The following is a 22,939-nucleotide window of genomic DNA, read 5'->3' as shown; positions in this document are numbered from 1 at the left end:
GGGAGTGATTGCCCAGGACTTAGAAAAGAAACTGAGAGCACATATACATTTGACCCTCTCTATCATTATATCCTAGATGATTATACTCACAAAACCGAGAGCTGCTGAGCTGGAGCCAAACACCCAGCACAGTGTCTGGCACATGGTAAATACTCAATAAAAATGTGTTAGCAAATAAAGTTTTTTTTTAATGTTCATGTGACTATTATCACAGAAAGTCCATAGGTCACTATAGAAGTCATTTTCAAAGTCTAGATAAATTCATGTGAAAGTCTAAAATAGTCCAAGAATTTAAATTTCAGAGATTGTAGAATTTCCCAAAAAAATCACTATAATGATACTTTTTTAAAAAAATAACATTCACCCCTTTCTTTGTATAATACGGGACTCTAAGAAAATTAACATGCTTTTTCTACATTTTAATATTTCTTTTTTTCTGTATCTTATAGATACTTAAATCTACTTTTAGGTAAACTTCAAATTTATGAATTAAAATATAAGAATTTCAACATTTCAACATGAGCATTCAGTTAAAAGCAAGATTATTATATCAATTGCATGGAAAAGAAATGGTCTCAAAATCACAGATAAAAATTTAACAATCTTAAAAATTGCCTTATATACTTTTCCAGAAATAGAAGTAAATAAAATAAATTATTTGTGATGAAACTACCTTTCCATAATTTTATTGCCTCAGGTAATTTTTTACACTGCCTTTTACACTAGCACAACTAGAATAGTCACTCAAATGTAAGAATTGAACTATCATAACAACTTAACCATTAGGGAAAAACTTACAAATAAAAAAAGCATTTTCAATCAATCAACTGCAAGCAACACAGAAACTTAAGCCCCAGCTTTGAACTTTCTAAAGCCAGTATTATCTTGGAGACTTCCAGGGAAAATACACATCCTAAGGAACAGAAAAGAATCCCAGACCATAGTTTCCTGATCATTGGTTGAGTATTGATGAAAAATAAGATAGCAGGACATGGGACATTATCTTTGATTATACAACACAAATTAAAAACCAAAAACCAAAACAAAAGATTTTCTACTCATGGACAAAATATCTTAAAATGAGATACACTAAAACAAATGCAGATTGTTGCAAGCATAGCTTTTATCTAATGGTCAGCATTTTCAAAGAAGACATTTTTCATGATAAAATGTGAATAGGCTTTAAATTTCTGAACTGGGTTTAAATCCCCTTCAACTTGTCTAAACTCACCTATGTAACCATTTTAGGAAAACTCCAAGGAAAGATCATTCTTACTTGGCCATTTGACATTTGTCTGACTTTATTTTTAATGCTCTAGCCAAGTTCTAGATTTAACTTTTAGAATATCGCATGTGCTACATTCTGGAAGTATTTATATTTATTATTTATTCTATAGCCTGCTTTGTTTTAGAAATTTTGGTGAAAGTATGTTAAAACACAGCAAAAACCATTTTCCTTATCTTTCCTGCTTTATTTAAATGGAGTATGGATGGATCACAGATTTTTCTTTTTCTTTTTGTGCAATTTATCTCACAACTAAATGCTCGATAAACTTTATTAATTAACTGCATACAATTTACAGGCATTCCTACAGAGTGCAATCAATAACACTGATAGTATACAATACCCGAAAAACTTAGAAGCAGCCTCAAAATAAATAGCCGTGCTTGATAATAAATTTTCTAGAAGAAAACAGGCAGAACACCCAGTAACTCCTTTCTTCTATGGAAATGTGTATTCATGATTACTCACTTTAAATAAAAAAGTTCTAAATTGAAAGAGGTTGCTATCTTGTTACTGACCACTGTATTAACTAACTGGACATAGTTTCAACCTGATTCCCCTGAACTTCCAAGATACTCTCACAAGATCTAAAGATGCTAGACCAAAAATTCAACATTTTCATTTACAGGCTAAGAAGCCCAGTCAAAGGTTTGTGCCAGCCCGCCACCGCTATATCCCTCACTGCACTTATATATCTACTAACTCAGGCTCATGTTTTTAGAACGTTAACAACATAAAGAGTATAAGATATAAGAAAGTCTGAAAGAAGATTAGGGATACTCAGAAAATTAGTGTCCTAAAGGGAGCCATAATAAAAGCATAAGTTAAAAATATCTCAGAACCGACAGGAAGCTTCTGTAAATCATATGCCAACTATATGTAAATGTGCATGATATGACCTTAGGGAGAATTCTAGAAGAGGTTTCATCACCTGATGTTTCTGTGGCTCCTCATTTCACAGTCTTTAGCTATTAATACCCTTTCCTAGATCTATAAAATACATTGACCTTTTAAACCAGATTTTAGTTAAACTTGCGCATACTTTAAGTATCATTATCAGAAAAATTCAAGAGACCCAAAGTAGTCACAGACTTTCATTTAAAAAAGATGTACTTTATAATAGGAAGATTTTCCAAGATTTATATCCCAAATAATTTTTTAAATTCACTCAACACTGAGTGTCAGGCAGTGTGCTAGGTGCTTTTTATTTCTCGCATTTATGTTATTCATCCTCACAACAGCCCTGGAAGGAGGAGAGGCTATTATCTCCATTTTACAGATGCAAAAACTACTACAGTTTGGAAAAAATTAAGGAGATGGTCCCAGGTCACATAGTTAGCAAGTGGTAGAGTCCACATTCCCATCAGCTCTAATGACTCTAGACCCTGTGCTCATTACCACTATCCTACACCACCTCCCAAACACAAAATGGGGCGGGGGTTAGGGGCGGAAACTGAAAGAAAAGTAAATTTTCAGGACTAGGGAACAAAAAACTAGCACTTGACTTCCCAAAGTTTGTTCAAGGTCTAAAGTTTTAGGTTTTTTACTTTTTAAAAAATGGGTAATATGAGTAATATCACAAGACATCAGATGAAAGGATTTTCCCCACACCATCTTCCTTAATGATATATTAAAAACTAAGAATACGTTAATTCATAAGGTCCCTTTGAGTCTTTATCTAAGTGTGAGGCTGAAGGAAAAAGAACATGAATAGATCAGAACTCCAGCAAATGTTGCAGACACCTTTATTCTCACAGTCAAAAATGTCTACATTTTATTTTTCCCTTAATAAAAATTCATAATTAAAATTGCAAAGAGCAGCCTAATCTGTTCCTTCATTTTAGTGCTTCCATACATCACTGGTTCTGCTGACCTAATAAAAAGAGCTCATCGTTCCCATACCAATTGATGTAGCACATCACTGATTAGCTATGTCCATCTTGTGTACAGACTAGGTTTGTATTTAATATATCAACTCCATTAGCTGCTTAATGCCATTTTCAAGATTTAACAAAGCAAATTCAAAAGCTCATTCAACAAACTTCCTGATAATATCATGGTCCCAGTCTTGATTTCCTTTAACTCATTAATCCTTTTGTAATTTTTAATGACTTTTCAAGGTACTCACAAAAGTCAGTGAGGGGCAAGAGAGACCAACAGTACCAAATCCCCTTTTGACTACTGCACATTTTTCACAGATCATTTCATTAGGAATGACCTCAGTGAATTAAAGCCAGTCAAGGAATAGCCTTAAGATTCCCCCAGCCACCTAAGAACAGCCCATTGATATTGCCCTATCCTCTGAATTAGAGACTTTGCAGTACATGGGGGACGAAGGGGATTCTCCTTCCTTTTCAAGGCTGTGGGCAGAACAGTCTCTAGTTTAGTTAATAGCAGGCCAACACCATCACTTCTGTTCAGGGGGCTGCTGTAATCCCCATGAGAGTCGTGCTGTGTGACATGAAGCCAGCTATTGCTAAGTGAGGTCTAGGGAATAATTAGAAAGCAGGCATTTTGACTTTTAAATATTCTACTGTCTTTAAGTGGTTTAAATAATTCCTAAGTATAAGTGCCACCAGGGAGAGCAGAGTGTCAGCAGCAGAATGGATGTTGTTGCTAACAGACAACAGCTGGAAAGGGACCGTGACAATGCCCCCTGCTTTGCAATACTTTCCTGGTATCTTGCACTACACTAGCTTGGGAGTCTAATAGCACAATATGAGAAATGAGAGCTCATCTATCTACTTGTCAGGGACACTGCGGGCAGCCCACATACAACCCTTCCCAACTCAAACCAGGCTGAGCTGGACCATGACGTAAAAGGAAGCCTTTCAGGGGTGAGAGGCCTTATAAAAGGTAATTAATCCTTCAGGAGGCACAATCCCCAATGTCACCTGAGCATAGAGGAGTAGGAAATTCCACTATTCTAAATTCTTTATATAGATCACACTGAAAGCGGGCTATATCAGAAATTCCAGCAGAAAAATGTTTCTGTAAGGATGCCATAATAATCCTCTGGGGGTTTCAGCTGGATTTTACCCATACTTCTCCATCAAACTGAGAGCTCCTTGTGTAATTGAAAGCTTTGAGATTTTGGGGAGATCTCCCATACTATATATTTTCCTGTTGTCCTTTCTGTTTTAAGTCCCACTGTTTCTAGTTAGAATTGTTCTCCTTCCCAAGTCCTGGTATGTATATCCACCCTTAATAGGTCTTTGTGTCTCCTCCTCTCCCATCTGGCCTATATTAGGCTCCCAGATTTGTTTCCCAAAGTACATTTTGGTCCTTCCCTCCCTCATTAAAAAACAAACAAACAAACAAACAAACAAAAAATCAAAAGTCCAAAGTCTAAACCAGTTAGGCTAACTTTAAGGCCCTCCAGAACATGTGCATATGAATCCTTGGCTATGAAGGATGCCATCCCAATGAGTGATATACTTGCTATATGAATTCATAGGAGAGTAAAACATTTCCAGATAAGCTGTCAATAATAGTCTTCAAGTATATATGTATATATAAAAACTATACGCATTACACATCTGCTCTGTGCCTCTAACTCCACTAAACTCTGTAGCAAGCATCACTCCACCTTTATTGTCCTAGATTTTAATAAACAAGGAAATTGGTTATCTTTTCTAGGTTACCTTAACAGAACTAAGCAGAATTCAAATTTAGATCTTCTTGACTCCTACAGGCAAGTGATATACGTTAAGGAGGTGCCATGAGCATGTGTAGGGAGCAGATAAAAGATTGATTAGGATGGTTAAATATCACGAAGACATTTTGGGATCATGAGACAATTAGTGTAGTGGGGTAAAAAGACTGGAAGATTAAAATTACAAGATGCTTTGAATGTCTGACTCAGGAGATTGGACTTTAACTTATGGGTAACAGATGGCTATCAAATAATTTGAAAAAGAGGAATACTAGCATCTTTGTTTTTAACAAAGAAAAAATCCTAAAAGAGTGAAAAGGATGAATTGAAGTGGCAAGTGGTCACAGATAAGGAGCTCTCATACATTGTTGGTAAAAGGTTTTACGGGGGGCTATAAAGATGTCTAGGGATGGCTAAGAAAGAAGGAGGTTAAATGGAGACAGATTATTAAGTGGAATTGATACAATTTGGCAGCTGATTAGATATGGGGGAGAAGGAAGAGTGAGGAGTGAAGGACAAAGAGCACTGGTAATTGTCAAACGGGATTATGCAGGAGCATGTAAGAGCCACTAAGGTAGAGAACAAAGAAAAGGAGGAAGAGGAAGAGGAGAGATGTCTCTGGGAACATACAGTTTTGAACAAAAGATATGAACAGAAATATGAATCAGGAACTCCTAAGAAAGGTCCAAATGACAGACGAAGGTCCAAGTATGTAGTAGTAGAAATGCCAGCAATAGTCAACATTTATTAATTGCCTATTTTCTGCCAGACACTGTACAAAACCCCTTAAATAATCTTTAATCCCTCAAAACCTCCATTTTACAGATAAGGAAACTAAACTTAGAAAGCTTAAGTGACTAACTCAAAAAGGGAATGAACAGTCCATAGAACAAAGCAATATAAATGGCCTTAGGCACATAAAAGGTACTCAACCTCACTCTAAGTAAATGCAAATAATTGAAATAAGTACCTATTTTTTATCTAAGAAAATACTAATAATCAAAAAGTTGGAAAGGGTAGAAAAACAGCTCTCATATACACTCTTAGTGGAAACATAACTTGAGACAATTTTGAAGGGCAATTTGGAAATACCTATCAAAATTTTAAATTGCCATTCACTTTCAAGAATTTGTAATAGTGATATAACTGCACATAATAGTGTATGTGTGTGTGTGTGGTCATTGCAACACTTTATATTTTCAAAGGGTTAAAAAATACATAAATGTCTATTTGAGGACCTCAATAAATAAATTACAGTCCATGATACAAAAAAATACTATGTGGCCATGAAAACAAAAATGAGATACATTTAAAGATATGAAAAAAAAATGAGATACATTTAAAGATACCATTTAGTAATACCTCCAAGATGGTAAGTGAAAAAGAAGGAAGTGTCAGTATATATAAATATGCCTCAATTTGTGTTTTCGAGGAGCAGTATGTATTTCACTTTTGAGAATTTCAAATCTACTATAAAAGGCTTATTTTCCATTGCCTTGGCTATGACTGAAGAATTACCCCTAAACTTATGAATTATATGTGTCAATAAATTCCATTGTTTGCTTAAAAAGTAAAGAATTTTCTGGACTAGAAGGGAGATTACAAAAGAGAAAGGAATCTATGTAACACCTACCTCAAGTAAGAGATTAAAGTGAAGCTGGGCGGCAACTTGGTAGTCTGTAACATCTCTTCAAACTTTGTTAGTCTAACTATAAAATGAGCCTCTCAATCCAGCAATTCCACTTTTAGCAATTTATTCAAAGGAAATAACTAAGTAAACACAAAATGATACACAGATAAATAACATAGTGATAAGAGTAAAAGGATAAAAGAAATGCGCAAAGGTATTCATCTCAAGTATTCTGTTTTATTTTTTCATTGGCAAATAAAAATTTATATATATTTATCATGTACAACACATTGTTTTGATATCTATACATTGTGGGATCAGCATTTTATCTAATGCAAACAAAAAAACCTGAAAATAATGTAAATGTTCCAGGAGACTGGAAGGAGCATAGCTTAGCAGTTAAGGCATAGTCTGTGGAGCCTGCTTTCCTGCAATTGAATCTCAGCTCTGTCATCATTAGCTGTGTAACTGTGGGAAACTATTTGACCTCTGTACACTTCAATTTTTTCTCCATTTCTCAGTGATGACAATAGCAGAACCTATATCAGGGAGTTGTTTTCTAGATTAAATGAGTTAACGTTTGTAAAGTGTCTAGCACATATATGTTTCTTAAATACATAAAATATTTATAAATTATAATACAAGGCCGAGTGCAGTGGCTTACACCTGTAATCCCAGCACTTTGGGAGGCCAAGGCGGGCGGATCATGAGGTAAAGAGATTGAGGCCATGCTGGCCAACATGGTAAAACTCCGTTACTACTAAAAATACAAAACTTAGCTGGGTGTGGTGGTGTGCACCTGTAGTCCCAGCTACTTGGGAGGCTGAGGTGGGAGAATCACTTGAACCCGTGAGGCAGGGGTTGCAGTAAGCTGAGATCAGGCCACTGCACTCCAGCCTGGGTGACAAGAGAGACTCCATCTCAAAAAGATAAACAGATAGATAGATAGAGACATAGAGACATAGATATATATAACAATGTGGTCATTTAAGAGAGTAATGATTTTAAGAAAAGAACATTGAGCTATATTAATATAAAATATACTACATATAAACCCCAAGTAGCTTGTGGAGTATGACTCCATTTGTGTTAAATGATGTTTAAGTGTATGTAGGTGTGCGTGCATGCACACGTGTGTATATTCTTGAAGTGAGCAAAACAATAAAGCTATTTGGATTTGAGGAAAATTTCAGTGAACTAGATAATGCTATCTACTTCACATTAACAATACCATCTTCAGAGTCTCTACAAAGCCTTCCCCTATCTTAGAGTCTCCTTAATTGTTTTCAACTTTTCTATTTTTTCTCTCTACCTTAGAACTTGAGAGTAGCTGAACTTACTCTTTCTTCAACTGGTGTTTTACACAAAAGAAGAGAGAAAGGGAAAAAAAAATACAACCTGGAGAATGAGAAAGGGATTTTTGCCAACTGGAATCTCTTCCTAACCATGTAATGTGACAGAGGGAGGATGGAGAATTGAAAACTGAACAATTAGAGACCGAATGCTAGGGGGCATGGTTCACTCCCCAAATGTTCTCTTCCTCTGCAACCCTGTGCTGAGATCTTCTCCAAGCAATTATCCAATCTTTGTTTATTTTCATAACCCTTTAAGTAGACAATGGCTACCACATTTTTAGTCCATCCAATACTTATCCATCAGTGTAAGGCAGTTTTTTAATACCTAATATTGAAATGATCCAAACACAAATAGCCAAAAGTAAAGGAAATGAAGATGAGGAAATGTGATGAGGCCCTATTGAGTGTGAGGTACTTTCACATGGATTATTTCATTGATTTTTCACAAAGTCTTAGGAGATGATCACTCCAATCTTCCTTTTTGTAGATAGGCAACAGATGTTTGACTGTCGTTGAATAATTTTTCCAAAGATAGGTGGTCAATAATTGGAAGTGCTGAGATTCACACTCAAGCATGTCCATTACAAGGTTCGTGTTGTTTTCCTTTCTACTTTCCATTATGCAAGAAACAAAAACCTGGAGTGCAATAACCATTCAAAACACTGTTGGCTTATTTCCCCTAACTTTCTACTCATCTAGAGGGATCAGAGCTACGCATGTCCAATGGTCAATGCAAAATGTAAAACCTTCTCATTGAATCTAAACCTTCCCATTGATCACATTCTATTACTAACTAAACAAACCTGCTACAGGAAAGTCCTAAGGGGGGTACCATGCAAAGAGAAGTCAAGTTTGCTATCAAGGCTCAAACCCCTAAATTTGTACTCTGCTGCTTGATTTTAAAGAATTCTTAACAAAAATACAGTCCAAAACAGCAACAACTAAATGGATGAGGAAAGATAGATATAAAGACAGCCCCTCTTTACTTTCATCTTTTTTTGGAATGGGAAGTCTAAGGCCATTAGGGAGAATAAATTAAAAAGATAAGAGGTATAAAATTAGTAAATAATAAATTTCAGTTAAAATTTTTTTACTATATGTGCTGCTGAAGCAATCACAAATTTTATATAAAATTAACAAAAGTTTAACTTCAAAAATCTAGCCTAGGGAAAAATGATATATTTATATCATCCTTATATTTGTAAATTAAATATTTACTGAGCTTCTTTTGTCTAAAAATAAGCTTTTGATTTACTCATCTGAACAAAACTAACAGAAGACCTAACATGGAAACAAGGAAGGTCACACGTTGAAATATAATTCTACAGAAAGTCACTTATTCAATTAAACCTTTGGGGTTGTCACAGCATAGCTGTTTGGCTAAGCATCCATGTTTTGTATAACTCATGTTTGCTTTTATTTTCAAGGGATCTTCAGCCCTGTAACATTCATTCATGAATTCATTTGTGCAACAAATATTTATTGCATATCTGGGTCTACATTGCTTTCTGTCATATTCTTTACAGACACATGGACTTCATAATGGGATTTTATATCTACTGCACATCCTTACTCTTTTCCCCTAGATTTTCCTTACCCCTTCCACTCCATTTCAATGCTTTTGCTGCCTCAACCTCAGTCTCTTTCAGTCTTGAGGACCCATAGTGGACAAGTTTAGTAGACTGGAATCAAAGCTGAAGTCATTAGTAGGGAAAAGCAGTGACTGCATTTGCATTAATATTTCTAGAAGAAAGAAGATGGCAGGGCAGAGTACAATTACACATTTTAACCAAATTAAACTGAAAATGCAGTTTAACATTTTAAAACTCTGGCACTCAAAGTTGTTTTCTCTATTGATGAAACTGTAATTATACTATTGGGCAATTTAATTAGTTTTGTGTTTTATTACAGAAGTCTACGATTCTGCCTAAATAGAGTTAAATTAATGGAATATAAATCGGTTTGTCACATCTCCAAGAACTTTTGTGAAGGGTGTTTGGCTTTAATTTGTAAAATCCAGTAAAGTCTCTACATGATAAAATTAATCATCCTTCTCTCATATCATTTCATCTAGAATTCAGGTAAAAATGAATAATTTTATGTCCTCATTAACCACTTTCCATGCAAAATACTAAAATTCTTAGATAAGCATTAAATTATTAGACCACAGAGACAATCCAAGATGTTCATTAAGTTAACTCCTTCTCCTTGGAAAAAAAAAAAAATCAAGGAAAAATCATGACTAGATCAGAATCAAAAAGCTACTTTGTGGTAAAGGGAATGTTTTATGTAATTACAGTTTTATGAGTAAGAATGCTCCCAAGACAACAATCAATTTATAGATTTAGTTTAAGGAAAGGAAGGAGTCATTTGCTCCTTCTTAACCTTGCCCCAAAATTCTATTTCCATGCCAGGAGGCATCTTTTCAAGTAGTTGTATAAAGTGATTCCTTCTATCAAGATCATTTCAACCTACTAAATGTGCAGTGTTTTACTCATAATTCCTACTCTACGAAGTTATGGTAAACCCTACTGTTCTTTCTCCCTCTCGTCTTCTCTCTCCTTAAAGGTTATTCTTTCAACAACTCTATTAAATAGTTAACCAAATGCCACAATCATCACTTTACATATAAGAAAACTGAGACTTCAAGAAACTGAATGACCGAGAGCAGTTTATTGTAGGAGAAATACTGAAGGACATGAAGTCAAAGTCTGGGATTCTCTTCTTAAGTCCCCCTAAAACTAGCTATGTGATCTTGAATTAGTCACTTCATCACTCTTTGGTTCATTTTCTTTAGGAATAAGGTTGAGGGGATCAAGTAAATTAACTCCAAATTACTTTTCAGCTCTACATTCTAAGCCTTACCCAAAACTGAGAATCTGTATCAGGGTGTATTAGGAAACTGCATTAGAATGTTTTCTCTATCAATGTGTCAATTCTGATCCAGTATATATCAACCACAGCATGCATCTGTGGATTGTTTCCTTCCCCCACTTAGAAAGAGGTTCTGGAACTGCCTGAGAATATTCCTCATCTGGTCTTCTTCCCACTAGTCAGTTCCATAGACCCTAAAGTCAATGATTCCGCATGTCTCTTTGCAACACCATTGTTCATCTTTTCACATCAGTACAGTCCCACAGATTATATAGGAGAAAGTACAGAATATATACAATCAGATTAAATCTCAATTGCACTAGCGCTAACATTTTATTTTTATGGAACAGCACTTATTTTCATAATTTTTGAAATGTATCAGTTCCAGTTAAAATTTTTCTCAAATAATTAAATAAGAACATTTAATATGACATTATTAAGAATTGCTTTGGGAACCTGATCTGGCATCTAACTCTTAAAGGAAGAAAGTGAACCATTCCTGGCCTTGGTTCTTGAAATGAAGAAATTGGGCTGAATTGTTTCTAATTTTGTATAGCTTTAACTTTTTTTTTCAATTATTTTAATCAATGGCAACAAAGATGACAGAAATGACAACCTTGGTCTTAAAGAAACACATCAATACACATACATAGCCTGCACTTAGTCTTTGCCAGAAGGCTGAGAAGCAAGGGATAAGTATGCAAATATTTTAGGTGAGCCATGACTGAGCACTCCAGTCAAGGAGAATGCTGAGAAAATACAAGTATGAACAATGGGAGAATGCCAGGAACTATAAGAGACCAAATAGACCAATGAAATTGTCTTACCTGCCTTCTGAGGCTCCTTTCAAGTGTGTTTTTTTGTTTTGTTTTGTTTATTTAAGAAAAAAACAAGCAAGAATTAGGGCAATGGAAAGCATTCTACCAAAGGAAAAAAAAAGTATGTGACTAGACCCTCTGTTTTCCAACTATGTTAAGAATGTGGGCCTCCAGGCCTAGCTGTCACAGGCACTGTGATTCTTTGCTGCATAGCTTGACAAGTGCCTTCTCCATCAGTGTACCAATCCTGACCCAGCCACAGATTGCATCTCTGGGTTGTTTTCTTCCCCCATTTAGGAAGAGGCTCTGCGATTGAGAAAATTAAGACTACATAGATGAGAGAAGTAGACATTTATTTCCATTTGTGTCAGTTGCCTACTGTTGTAAAATGGTTGCACAGCAAAGAGAATTTCTTCAAGGCCACCAGAAATTAAGTGGAAAAGTCAAGAATTAATGCCTCTTCCACAGCTGAAGAGTTTGAAAACACCACTTAACAGTCATTTTAAAATGGGAAGAACCCCAAGTTCCTATACAATGTTTTTAAAAACCCTCGTGTCAAGCATAAATATTCAATTGACCTTTGTGGACATTAGGGATTCTTTGTCCTAGATGCCAGGGATAATGTTTGGAAGATACTGTGCCACCATTTTAGAGACCTTATCTAGGCTGTGGTGGGGAGAGTGGTAAAAATGGAGAGTTATAAATCACTGGCAAGGAATAAACTTAAAACACAAATCAAAAGCAAAATGTCTCTTTCACCAAGCTAGACCTTACCCATGGAAAAGATATAAAAGGGCAACATGCCTTCAACTGTAAGTCTCATAAAGTCAGACATGTGTTTCTTACTGCAGTTAATTGAATATAGCTTTATGGATTTAGATGTACAAAGTTATGGATAATAGAAAAATGCAACTACCTTTGTTTTGGTTTTTCAGCTCAAAATCAAATAGACCAAAAAAAGTTACATTTTCAAGCCTGTCAAATTTCTCTTTCGCCATGATTCACTGACCCCTGGTATGTCATGTCTGGCCTGGAAGAGAAGTAGATGTCATTCCAACAAGACCTCTGTTTCCTTAAACCTGCAATTCCATTCATCATTTTTTGTCACATGCTGAGCACACAGAGCCACTTGGACCAGACTCAAGGTCCCACAGCCTCTGAATTCTACAGAGTTAGACAGATTATATTGTAAAATTGATGAAATTATTGTAACATTAGAATCAAGAAATAGCGATGAACCATTACAATACGCATTCATTATTATTTCCAATTCAGTGATCAACAAGGTAATCAGCTACTACCAAGACAAACCAGAATTCTATCTCCCTTACAAACATAGTATTGTTAGGTAAAGTCCTCCTTAGTAACATATTAGACTTTCACCTTTATGTCGATGGGGAAGCAGTAAAATCTTGTGGCTTTCATTTCTGTCATAGGCAAGATGGAAATCAGCAGACTACAGTTCTCATTCCAACATGTGTAACCCAGGTAAGACAATTAACTACCCTATGCCTTATATTCACCACTTATCAAATGACTTACCCATGCCTGGCTTTCCTCTCTTCCCATTTCAGAGCAGAGGCTACATCTAGAAAACTGCCTAATGACCTTGCAAGAATTATGTGTACCATTCCAAAGAATTTTCCTTTTCTATAAGGGTCAGGAAATAAATGATTGGCAAGGAAATATCCCCTAGGACACATGGGAAGAAAACCCTGCCATCTCATATTTGGTTTGAACAAATTATAAGTATGGCAAGGTACATTGTAACAAGTCACTTCATGTTTTATAGGCTAGTGGCTCCAATAGCATCTGATATTGAATATTGGCCCAAATCCTTTTGGAAGAATCAACAAAAAGTGGATGCTGATAAGCAGCAGGCAATTTCCTCCCAACTTGTGTTCTCAAACAGCCTATAAGAGTTGAAATTCCAGGCTGGAACATTGCTCAAATTCTGATCCTTTCTGGGAAGTAACATTCTCTCTGGACAGTAATGGCAATGCAGGCCACAAGGCTGTGCAGATGGTGTACAGAAAGAGGGAAGTCTGTTCTCATTGTGAGCTGAAATGTCCTGGCTAGGAAATAATGTTTTACCTTTCACCCTTCTGCTAAAGCTGTAACAGTTCTGATTTCCATTAAAAAATCCACTCATTTCCTTTTTCAATGGCACCACGAATGAAAATAGGGCCAGAGTTATACCCCAAGACACAATATACTGTACCTCAATTTTCTTCATGTATGGAATATCATGACAACTGATTAAAGTCTCAGGATTAGTCTTTTAAAGTAGCCACAAGTTGCTCTTTAATTTAAGCCAATTTATTTTTTTTAGTGCTATGCCACCATTCTGTGAACACAGCTTTAGTCTCCTTTTATTAGATTTATGTATAGGAGAACCGACAAGACAGTGGGTGGAATAATTTATTGATTCATATGAGAGTCTAACAAAAAATAATGGCATGGCATACCATTGCAAGGTTACCTCTGATAATCTAAGACACAAACATGTAGCCCTCTGGCCCATGATTTATTCTACTGTTAATGATTACCCAAATGAAGAAATCAGCATCATAAATTAGACTTGTAGACTATTTTTAATGTCTTTTGCAATTATCAAAGGAAACATACTTCTTTGAAATCTCTTCATCCATTTTCTGTCTCTGAAACACAACTTACCATGAGCACATAAATATAATGCAGTGGCTCCTAGGAAAGATGACTGTCTAATGTAGTAAGCCCCAAGAATGGAGAAATTTATGATTCACTAAGAGTGTCATATTGACCAATCAGGATGTGGACTCTAGTTTCAATAATGGGATTCCAGTGAGCACTGAGTGCTGGAAAAGTTGACTTACTCTAACTCTACCACAAGCCACCAATGTACCTCTAGAGCCACGTTTCTCTTTTTAAAGAGCCTTTTTGCACTTATTGGTAATTTTGAGTATATCATAGAGGAGAAGAGATATGGTGGGGGTCAGAAAGAGGGGCTAGTGACCAATGTATGTCATTAGAAAATCTTCTATATCTAGCTCTGTGAGTGGCCCTAATTTTGACACTTCCCAATCACAATACAAGTCAAATTTACAAATGAACAAAGGGCTTGGAAAAACTGAAACATCCTGTAGAAGGAGAAGCATGATGCACAAAACAGAGGATAAATGCTTTGTCTCAGATCTTGTGGTGGTTAAAATCTATCTCCCCTCTAAATTCTAAACACCTAAGACATTGAAAATTATCCATTATTTCAACCATATCACAGAGTTCACTGGTAAACTACCAGGTTCCAAAGGCAGTCCACTAACTTTCTCTTTCAAAATTCAATTTGACAGATTCCTTTTTTAAACTTTCATTTTAAGTTCAGGGGTACAAGTGCAGATTTGTTACATAGGTGTCATGGGGGGTTGTTGTACAGATTATTTCATCACCCAGATATTATGCCTAGTACCCATTAGTTATTCTTCCTGATCCTCTTCCTCCTCCCACCCTCCACTCTCCAAAAGGCCCCAGTGTGTGTTGATCTCCTATATGCGTCCATGTGTTATCATTTAGCTCGAAGCACTTGTAAGTGCAAACATGTGGTATTTGGTTTTCTGTTCCTTAGTTTGCTAAGGAGAAAGACCATTCAACCCAGTAATGCCATTACTGGATATGTGTCCAAAAGAATATAAATCACTCTATTATAAATACACATGCATGCATATGTTCACTGCAGCACTATTCACAATAGCAAAGATGTGGAATCAACCTAAATGCCCATCAATGATAGACTGGATAAAGAAAATTTGGTACATATATATGATGGAATACTATGCAGCCATTAAAAAAAAAAAAAAACAAGATCATGTCCTTTGCAGGGACATGGATGAAGCTGGAAGCCATTATCCTAAGCAAACCAACAACTTTCTTAAAACCATTATGTGTAAAGCATATGTTAGAAGAATTAATCACTTCTGAGATTCAAGAGTACCAATATCATTAGTCCTCAGAGCAACTATAACCTACACAATACAGATATTCCTCTGCTAAGGTAGTTTAATAAATAAAAGATTTTAAATTTTCTTAAAGCAAATGGTTCTTTACAACTCATGATTAAGAGCATATTTGTTCATATACTAAGTTTACAAAACAACCCCACTGCAAAATGCCATGGTTGGAAATAAAAATGCCGTGTTCGGAATATACAGCCACCTTGGCAACAAATTATGCATTTCTATAATATTTTGCGTGGTGATGCATGTTTGATGTTTGGGTGGGTTTTTTGTCTCTTTTCTGCTGATTAAAATATTTATAATGATTTTCAGATGTTCGGTGACTAAGGCAAGATTGCATGTCAATTGTTTAGCTCATTGGAGAGGGTAATAGTTTTATGATAACATTTTCTGAATACAGTATAAATACAAATACAAGTACTTCTTTCTTCCTCTCTTCCCTCTTTCCCCTTTTCTTCTCTCCTTCTGATTCTATAAAAAAGAAAAAAGTATCTTTGAAAATCAACTTAATGCTTTCTGTCTTTTAGACCATTTTAGTTTCCAAACTGGAGTGAAATTTCTGGTATGTTATTATTAGCTCTGTTCTTGCCAGAGGCCTGAAGAAATTATATTCCTGCGGTACATGTTCTGATGAGACTTTTCCCAGAAAAGCAAACTAAGAAGTACACTCATCTTCTGGGCTGTCAGAAGTAGCAATCTGCATTGATGCTTCTTACCAAGAAGGATCCAGTTAATTTTTGTCAACATATTTACAAAAACAGAAAATTGTGAAGTGGCTCTAGTATCAATCCCCAGGACCACCTCACCCTACCCCCACTCTATTTATCAGACACCAACTTCTATAATCCCAAGAAATTTAGGAAAACTAAGATATGTCTTTAGGATGCCCACTAGAAAAACAAGTCAAACATTTGAATTAGAAGCATGGAAAACGCTTTCTTTTCCCCTCTTTCCATCACACAACTAAATGACTTTGCCTAGGATCCTAACTAATTGCTTGAATTCTCCACCATGAATAATCTGACCTATTAAATCAACATCACACATTCACAGTTCTACCCCCAAGGCCTTTACATCGCCTTACAAAGGGAGCTGTAAAACATGATGAAGAATCAAGGCTGTCAATGAGATTCTAGCCTATCAAGGAACAAAGACATTAAGGGAGATAAAAATGCCTTCAGTGGATATAACCAACCAAAAATGGGAATAGGAGGAATATTTAACAGGTCCATGGTACAGCTATTTCACTGAAGTTTCATCAGTGACGGTAACATATTTAAAGAAAGAATATTTCAAAAAGACTGGATGGGCTTGTCAGCATAGAAAACTTGGATTCAGTTATTGGATTGGAAAGGAAAGTACTCTAAATAGTGTTTCAGATATTCTTCTCACAAGAAAAGGGTATATCAAAAGGGTATTCTGGTGAGAGTCAGTTTATTTCTGAATATCTATTAACTCTAGAAGCACTGACAAAGTTCCATTTCCGGGCCTGGGACCAAATCAATTTCACCAGGCTGATGCAAGCTGCAGGATATCTGAATGGCTAATCAGTCAGTTTTCTTCTGTCAGATTTTCCTGTAACTGTGTACTGCCAAATTTTCATTCAAAAATTTTACTGGATCTTTAAGGAAAAGAGTATGGGCTATGTTCCATGAGATATATCATGGTGAACCCTATGCACCCAAGTCCATGAGGACCCTGAATGCCTACTGGAGAAAGGAGCATGAAAAAGAAATGGAAATACTCTTCTTGCCTATGCAGCAACCTTTCATAGCTCATGATCAACCTTTCTCAGTCAGCCATTTGAACACTGAAAAGACTACCACATAATTTATCATCCAAACCAGGATACTTCTGAATATAAGAGGATTTTTTTTAATATATAGGCAATGGGCATAAAACAGAACTGTTCCAAGTAAACAGAGAAGTATTCTCTCACCTAAGTTGTATGGCCTTGGCCACTGAATAATTGTCACACACCCACTCAGACAAGAGACTAATGCTTTTTAGTATCAAACAAAATCCAAAAGCCAAAAGCTTTTAAAAAAGAGCAGTCTCAATTCATTATTCAATAAACAAAATAATATTCCAAAGACAGAAAAACCTAGGATGACATTGGTATGTTCATCTTCCCAAAATAATTTGTTCAGCTCAAGGTTAGTAAGAAAAAGAAACTCCTACTGCTGCTGATAAAGCCATCTGTGCTTCGGAAGCGGCTGACAGGTGTCTCCAGAAGAAGCAATCAAAAGTCATTAACGATCAAAATCATGACAATTAAATACAAGGATCTATCAGGGTTTTATTATCCAAATTGCAATAAAAAGAGTTCAGACACCCGCTCTCTGAAAGACAGAACAGTCACTACTTTCCAAGTCTATTGGCTGCACTCTGTTATCGGGGTTCCTAAACCCTAATTCCTGAGGGATCTATAAGAAAAATTAATAAGCAAAAGGAACACAGATGATAGTTGAAAAAAAGCTAGAGCCCTCAAAATCTTTTAAATGCATATTCTTCCGCAGTGCAGATGTTCATCCAGACCACTTTTATAACTAAGGAAATATATTCTGGGAAGATTTGGCATTTTTTAAAGTTCAAAGTTGAAAGCACACATTCTATAAATAAATCTACAATGAAGTGCTAAAAGGTTTATTTCTGACTTCTTATTTCACAAACTAGGAACTAGGCATTAAAATATTGGGTCATAAAATACTTAAAAAGTAGATTACTAGAAACTAATAGAACACATTATTATCTATTGAGCCAATGATGGGTCAAATGGCATTTTGAATTCTTGCGGAGAATATGAATATGACCTTCATGTATACCATTTACAGAAAGCAATTTTATTTACATTTTTAAATCCACATAAAGGTGAAAGATGATACTGCTGCAAAATGGAACATTTAATTTTTTGCCCCAAGGCATAACTAAGCTCTCCCAAGGTCAAATGTAGTACAAGACTGAAATGAAGCCAGACTCTCCTCCCTCATCTCTTACCAGAGAATTTCCACTTTGGGCAAAAGTATCTTGGATCTACTTTTATTTTTCAGAGATAGATGAATTCCTAGATCCAACATAGACTGAATAATTCTATACAATATTGTGAAGGAAGTTTTCTACTTTATCTTTAGATTACACATGCAGAATGCAGTGAAACACCTGTGCTAAATTAGTTGGATGTCGGAAACCCTTTTGACTGTATTAAACTAAGCAGATTTGAAGTTTCTTAGTTTGTATGATTGTGCAAATATTTCACTTCAAAAAGAGCATAGATTTGCATCCCCTTTTAAATCCAGTAAGCTGTCACCACGCAGGACTCATTAGGTTAAATGCCACAGGAAAGTTAGAGTTTATGCTCTGTATATATGGTTACCCCCTTAGAAGTGAACTCTGGTCTTCTCTCCCCACCTCCTGCTGCCAAGACATGGCAAATAATTCAAAAAACATGAGTGTAACTTGTTAGGAGAGATACAGATGTTATGCATCATTTTTAAATCTACTACAGATGACTGTGAGGGCTGTACTTTATGTCCCAGTCTCACTTCTTACCTTACCCTGAGGCCCAGGGATCATTTTTCATATTGGTCAGGTCAATAGATGCAGACTTCCTAAAACGCTTGTGTCCCACATGCCACGAGCAGAAGCTGCAGTCACAATCATCAGTATCAAGCTTGCATTTCTTAACTTTGTATCCCCATTTGATGGGAAGTCCCTAAAGAATAAAAACTGCATCTAATAAAACTACATAACTACAGTAGTAGCAACAGCAATTTTATGCACACCCCAGTTCCCCAAATAGGATTGGCCCAAAGGAGGGAGAAAAAAAGAACTCTTAATTAAAATGGAAGGCAACATAGTTATTTCTTTTGAAATATTTTTACAATGAGACTCTCCAGCACAAGCATAACATGGGGTAGTGATTAAAAGTCCTGGCTCAAGAATAAGACTGCCTGAGATAGAATCTTGCCACCTTACACCAAACACACTCTCAATGCCTCAATTTCCTCATCTATAAAATGGGGTATTATCAACCATATCACTAGCATGAGCATACTAATATGTTAAGAGTAAAGATATTAATATGACCTAATATTAATAGTACCTGTCATCTCATAGGATCATTAAAAGAAATAAATGGGAAAAAAAAACTCCATGTTAAGGTCCTGGCACAGTGCTTGACTCAGAATATAAACAGAAATATGGAACATTTTATCCTTTGTAGTAGTCTTTACACCTTCCCCATTTTAATGTCAAATATAAAACAAAATAGTGTTTTTGTGTAGGAACTCTTTTTGGATACCCACAGCAATGCCTTGGAAGGGGGCATATGGTAACCTATACAAGATATCCTTAGCAGCACATGAGAGGGCTACTGTGGCTCTCATTCCACCAAACTGTTTCGACAAGTGCTTCCGGGGAGTTAATGTGTCACACTCAGGTATTCAGCTAGAATGAACTTCAATAGGGAAAAGTCCCCTGGACTTTAAAACCCAGTAGGCTATTATGAGTTTTGATTACACTGTGTGCAAATTTTAAAAGAATCTCAAGTGTTAAAAGTAATCTAAAGCAAATATTACTCACAAATTTATATTTAAAATCAGATCTTAATAAATGGCCATAGTGTTTTCCACCCGGAATTAAAACATCACAAGGATTCTCATCTCAATTAGGCAATCTATTTATTGAGCCTATTGATGATTTGTCTCTTCATTTCCATAAACATTGGCTAGTTGCTGTAGAAATGTCTTTTGTTTTGTTTTGTTTTGTTTTTTGGAGACTAAGTCTTGCTCTGTCTTCCAGGCTTGAGTGCAGTGGCATAATCTCAGCTCACAGCAACCTCCGCCTCCCAGGTTCAAGCAATTCCCCTGCCTCAACCTCCCGAAGCTGGGACTACAGGTGTGCACCATCATGCCCAGCTAGTTTTTTGTATTTTAGTAGAGACAGGGTTTCACCATGTTGCCCAGGCTGGTCTCAAACTCCTAAGCTCAAGCAATCCACCCGCCTCGGCCTCCCAAAGTGCTAGGATTGCAGGCGTGAGTCACCGCACCCAGCCAAAATGTCCATTTTCTTCTGGCTGTAATCACAAAGGTAACTACCCACACTAAATACATATGACTTTCTGGGCAGCACTGAGCAACTGTATAGCTATCAACTAGCTGAAAGAAGTAAACAAAAAATAGGATGGCCCTAGGATAGAATCAACCCTTCTGTGTCATGTTCATAGGGACAGTGCTGGATGCACATGGGAACCTGGTCCAGAAACTCTTCTCTCTAAAATGTTAGCAAGAATTTTTTTCTTTGTTAGTTCATCATTGCATTGTACCAGTCACCTTTCTAAGCTCTTTATAATACATTAAGTCAGTGAATCCTCAATAGTAACTCTACGGCATATTGTCAGCCCCATTTTTCAAGTAAGGAAATTGAGGATTTGAGAAGTTAAGTTTGCCCAAAGTCACAGAATTAAGGATATACTTTACCATTACCCTCTCTTTTCTCCTAGCCAGGCTTTCACAACGCTGCTTCCCTTAAGAATTGCAGTGAGGGATCTGAGAGAGAGAAAGAGGTCCTGGGATGACTGAAGGGGCCTGTTTTCTCTGCCTTATGGCCAGGTCCTCAGTGGAGCCAAGTGAATTCAGTGTTGACACCTGGTTGGGTGCCATGATATTATCCACCTGGCTGGAAGTTTGATGCTGGTCTTTGGGAAAATATCAGCCACCTGGAGGCACGATGATTTGCCTTTAAAGCCTCTCACTCTTTTAACCACTTGTTTAAGGAACATCAAGGGTTGGGGGGAATCCATCAATCTGTGCAAATACATCTGGCCACATATTAATGTGAGTCACCCTAATTGTGAAGAATTTCAGTCAAGAATGCAAGGCAGGATTAAACGTCTCAGGCCAAATCATTCACTTTTCACGCTTCCACACTTCAGAATGCTTATTCAAGAGGTGCAGATCCAAAAGTGGTAGCTCAGCTCATATGCCAGATCTGCATTTATTTGATAATAGCTAGATATTGTAGCTGCCTCTTCACTGCAGCTGTTCACAATTCTGCATTGTTAAACCAAAAGAAATAAGGTTGAAAAGCTAACACCAGGCACTCATCATTCAATTATATATTTCTTTGAAAGAGGCAAAAACTCTGCCATGTTCTGCAAAATCTCCACGTCAATAGTAATTAAGTTCCACATCAAGACCAGAGAAATACTACACTGACCATGCATGAATAACTTCCTTTCATATGCAGTGGCTTGCATCTTTCTCTGCATTTAATTCTATAACACAGTAAATGATGGTGCCCTGGTGAAAGAAACTATTCACAAATAACTGAAAAAAAATATGTGAGTAAAGGTGTTTTTTATATCTTCAATTTCAGAGATTAGTTAGGCAACTCTATTACTAACAGCACAGCTGCTCCAACAACAAATCACAACTCATCATTCTGCAAACAGATTTTAGAATTAAACTTAGGATTAATTATGGAATTTTCACTTAAAATTTCTCAAACAGAAAATATAACAGGTCTCATATAGCCCAGCTCATGCTTTTAAGAGTTTTCCATCAAGTATTAGGCAGCATCAGCAGTGCATGTAGCCAGTTGATAAGTCAGGGCACTGTTTCTGATTTAGAGGAGATGTTAACAGGATAGTGCAGTGGTCATTCTTATAAGGAAAAAAAAAGAATATTACTATTCTAGTTATCATTGGAATGAAATGGGGAGGGGAACAGCCTTTTAAACTGTCACCATGATTTTTAACCGTGTATAATTCTCAGTCCAAGAAGGCAAGAGAAAAAAAAAAAAAAAAGCTGCATTCCCCCAATATAAATACACAGTAAGGAAAAAAGGAAATCATAATGGAATCTATGGCATTTTTTAGAGATCCATAAACTATGTAACAGAATAAATGAGAAAATGTAGTTTTAATTTTTGTTCAGAGGAAGAACAAAATAAGGACCTCAAATTGTGCCTATGGAAAACAGGAAGAGATTTGTTTTTAACAATTTAACTACCTTCAAAAAGTCTCATTTTTATTATGTTTGATGCTGAAATCAAAACCTCTTTTCATTTACTTATTCAAAAATGCATATAGAATATCAACAATATGTAACTAATATATTGTTATAACTAATATATTATTGATCATTTTAAGCAAAATAATAAAGCAATGTTAGAGGGGCTTTTCTGTTTCTTAGCCGTGACTTCTTTGTGACCCATAGATTTCTTTGTATCTAGTAAGTTAAGAAAATGTATCATTCCTAAAATTTTGATTATGTACTTAGATGTTACCTTGGACTCTTACAATCAGTTTCAAAACAGGTCAAGTACATAAAAG

General features: G+C 36.0%; 1 protein-coding gene across 2 annotated transcripts in view; it reads right to left on the bottom strand.

Annotated features, from left to right (window-relative positions):
- Positions 1-22,939, bottom strand: part of NXPH1 (neurexophilin 1) — a 324,639-nt gene that overhangs the window by 289,753 nt on the left and 11,947 nt on the right. The window contains exon 1 of one of the 2 annotated variants that reach the window (XM_050782994.1): positions 19,156-22,667. The exons of the other annotated variant lie outside the window; for it this stretch is intronic. Coding sequence (XP_050638951.1) covers positions 19,156-19,179 — 24 coding nt within the window. The 5' untranslated portion in view covers positions 19,180-22,667. Of the gene's footprint in view, positions 1-19,155; positions 22,668-22,939 lie in introns of those variants that run through there. 2 annotated transcript variants of the gene reach the window in all.

Source organism: Macaca thibetana, chromosome 3 (genome assembly GCF_024542745.1).
Source record: "Macaca thibetana thibetana isolate TM-01 chromosome 3, ASM2454274v1, whole genome shotgun sequence".
Classification (NCBI taxonomy): domain Eukaryota; kingdom Metazoa; phylum Chordata; class Mammalia; order Primates; family Cercopithecidae; genus Macaca; species Macaca thibetana.
The sequence above is the reverse complement of the archived record's forward strand: the minus strand, read 5'-3'. Positions and strand labels throughout refer to the sequence as shown.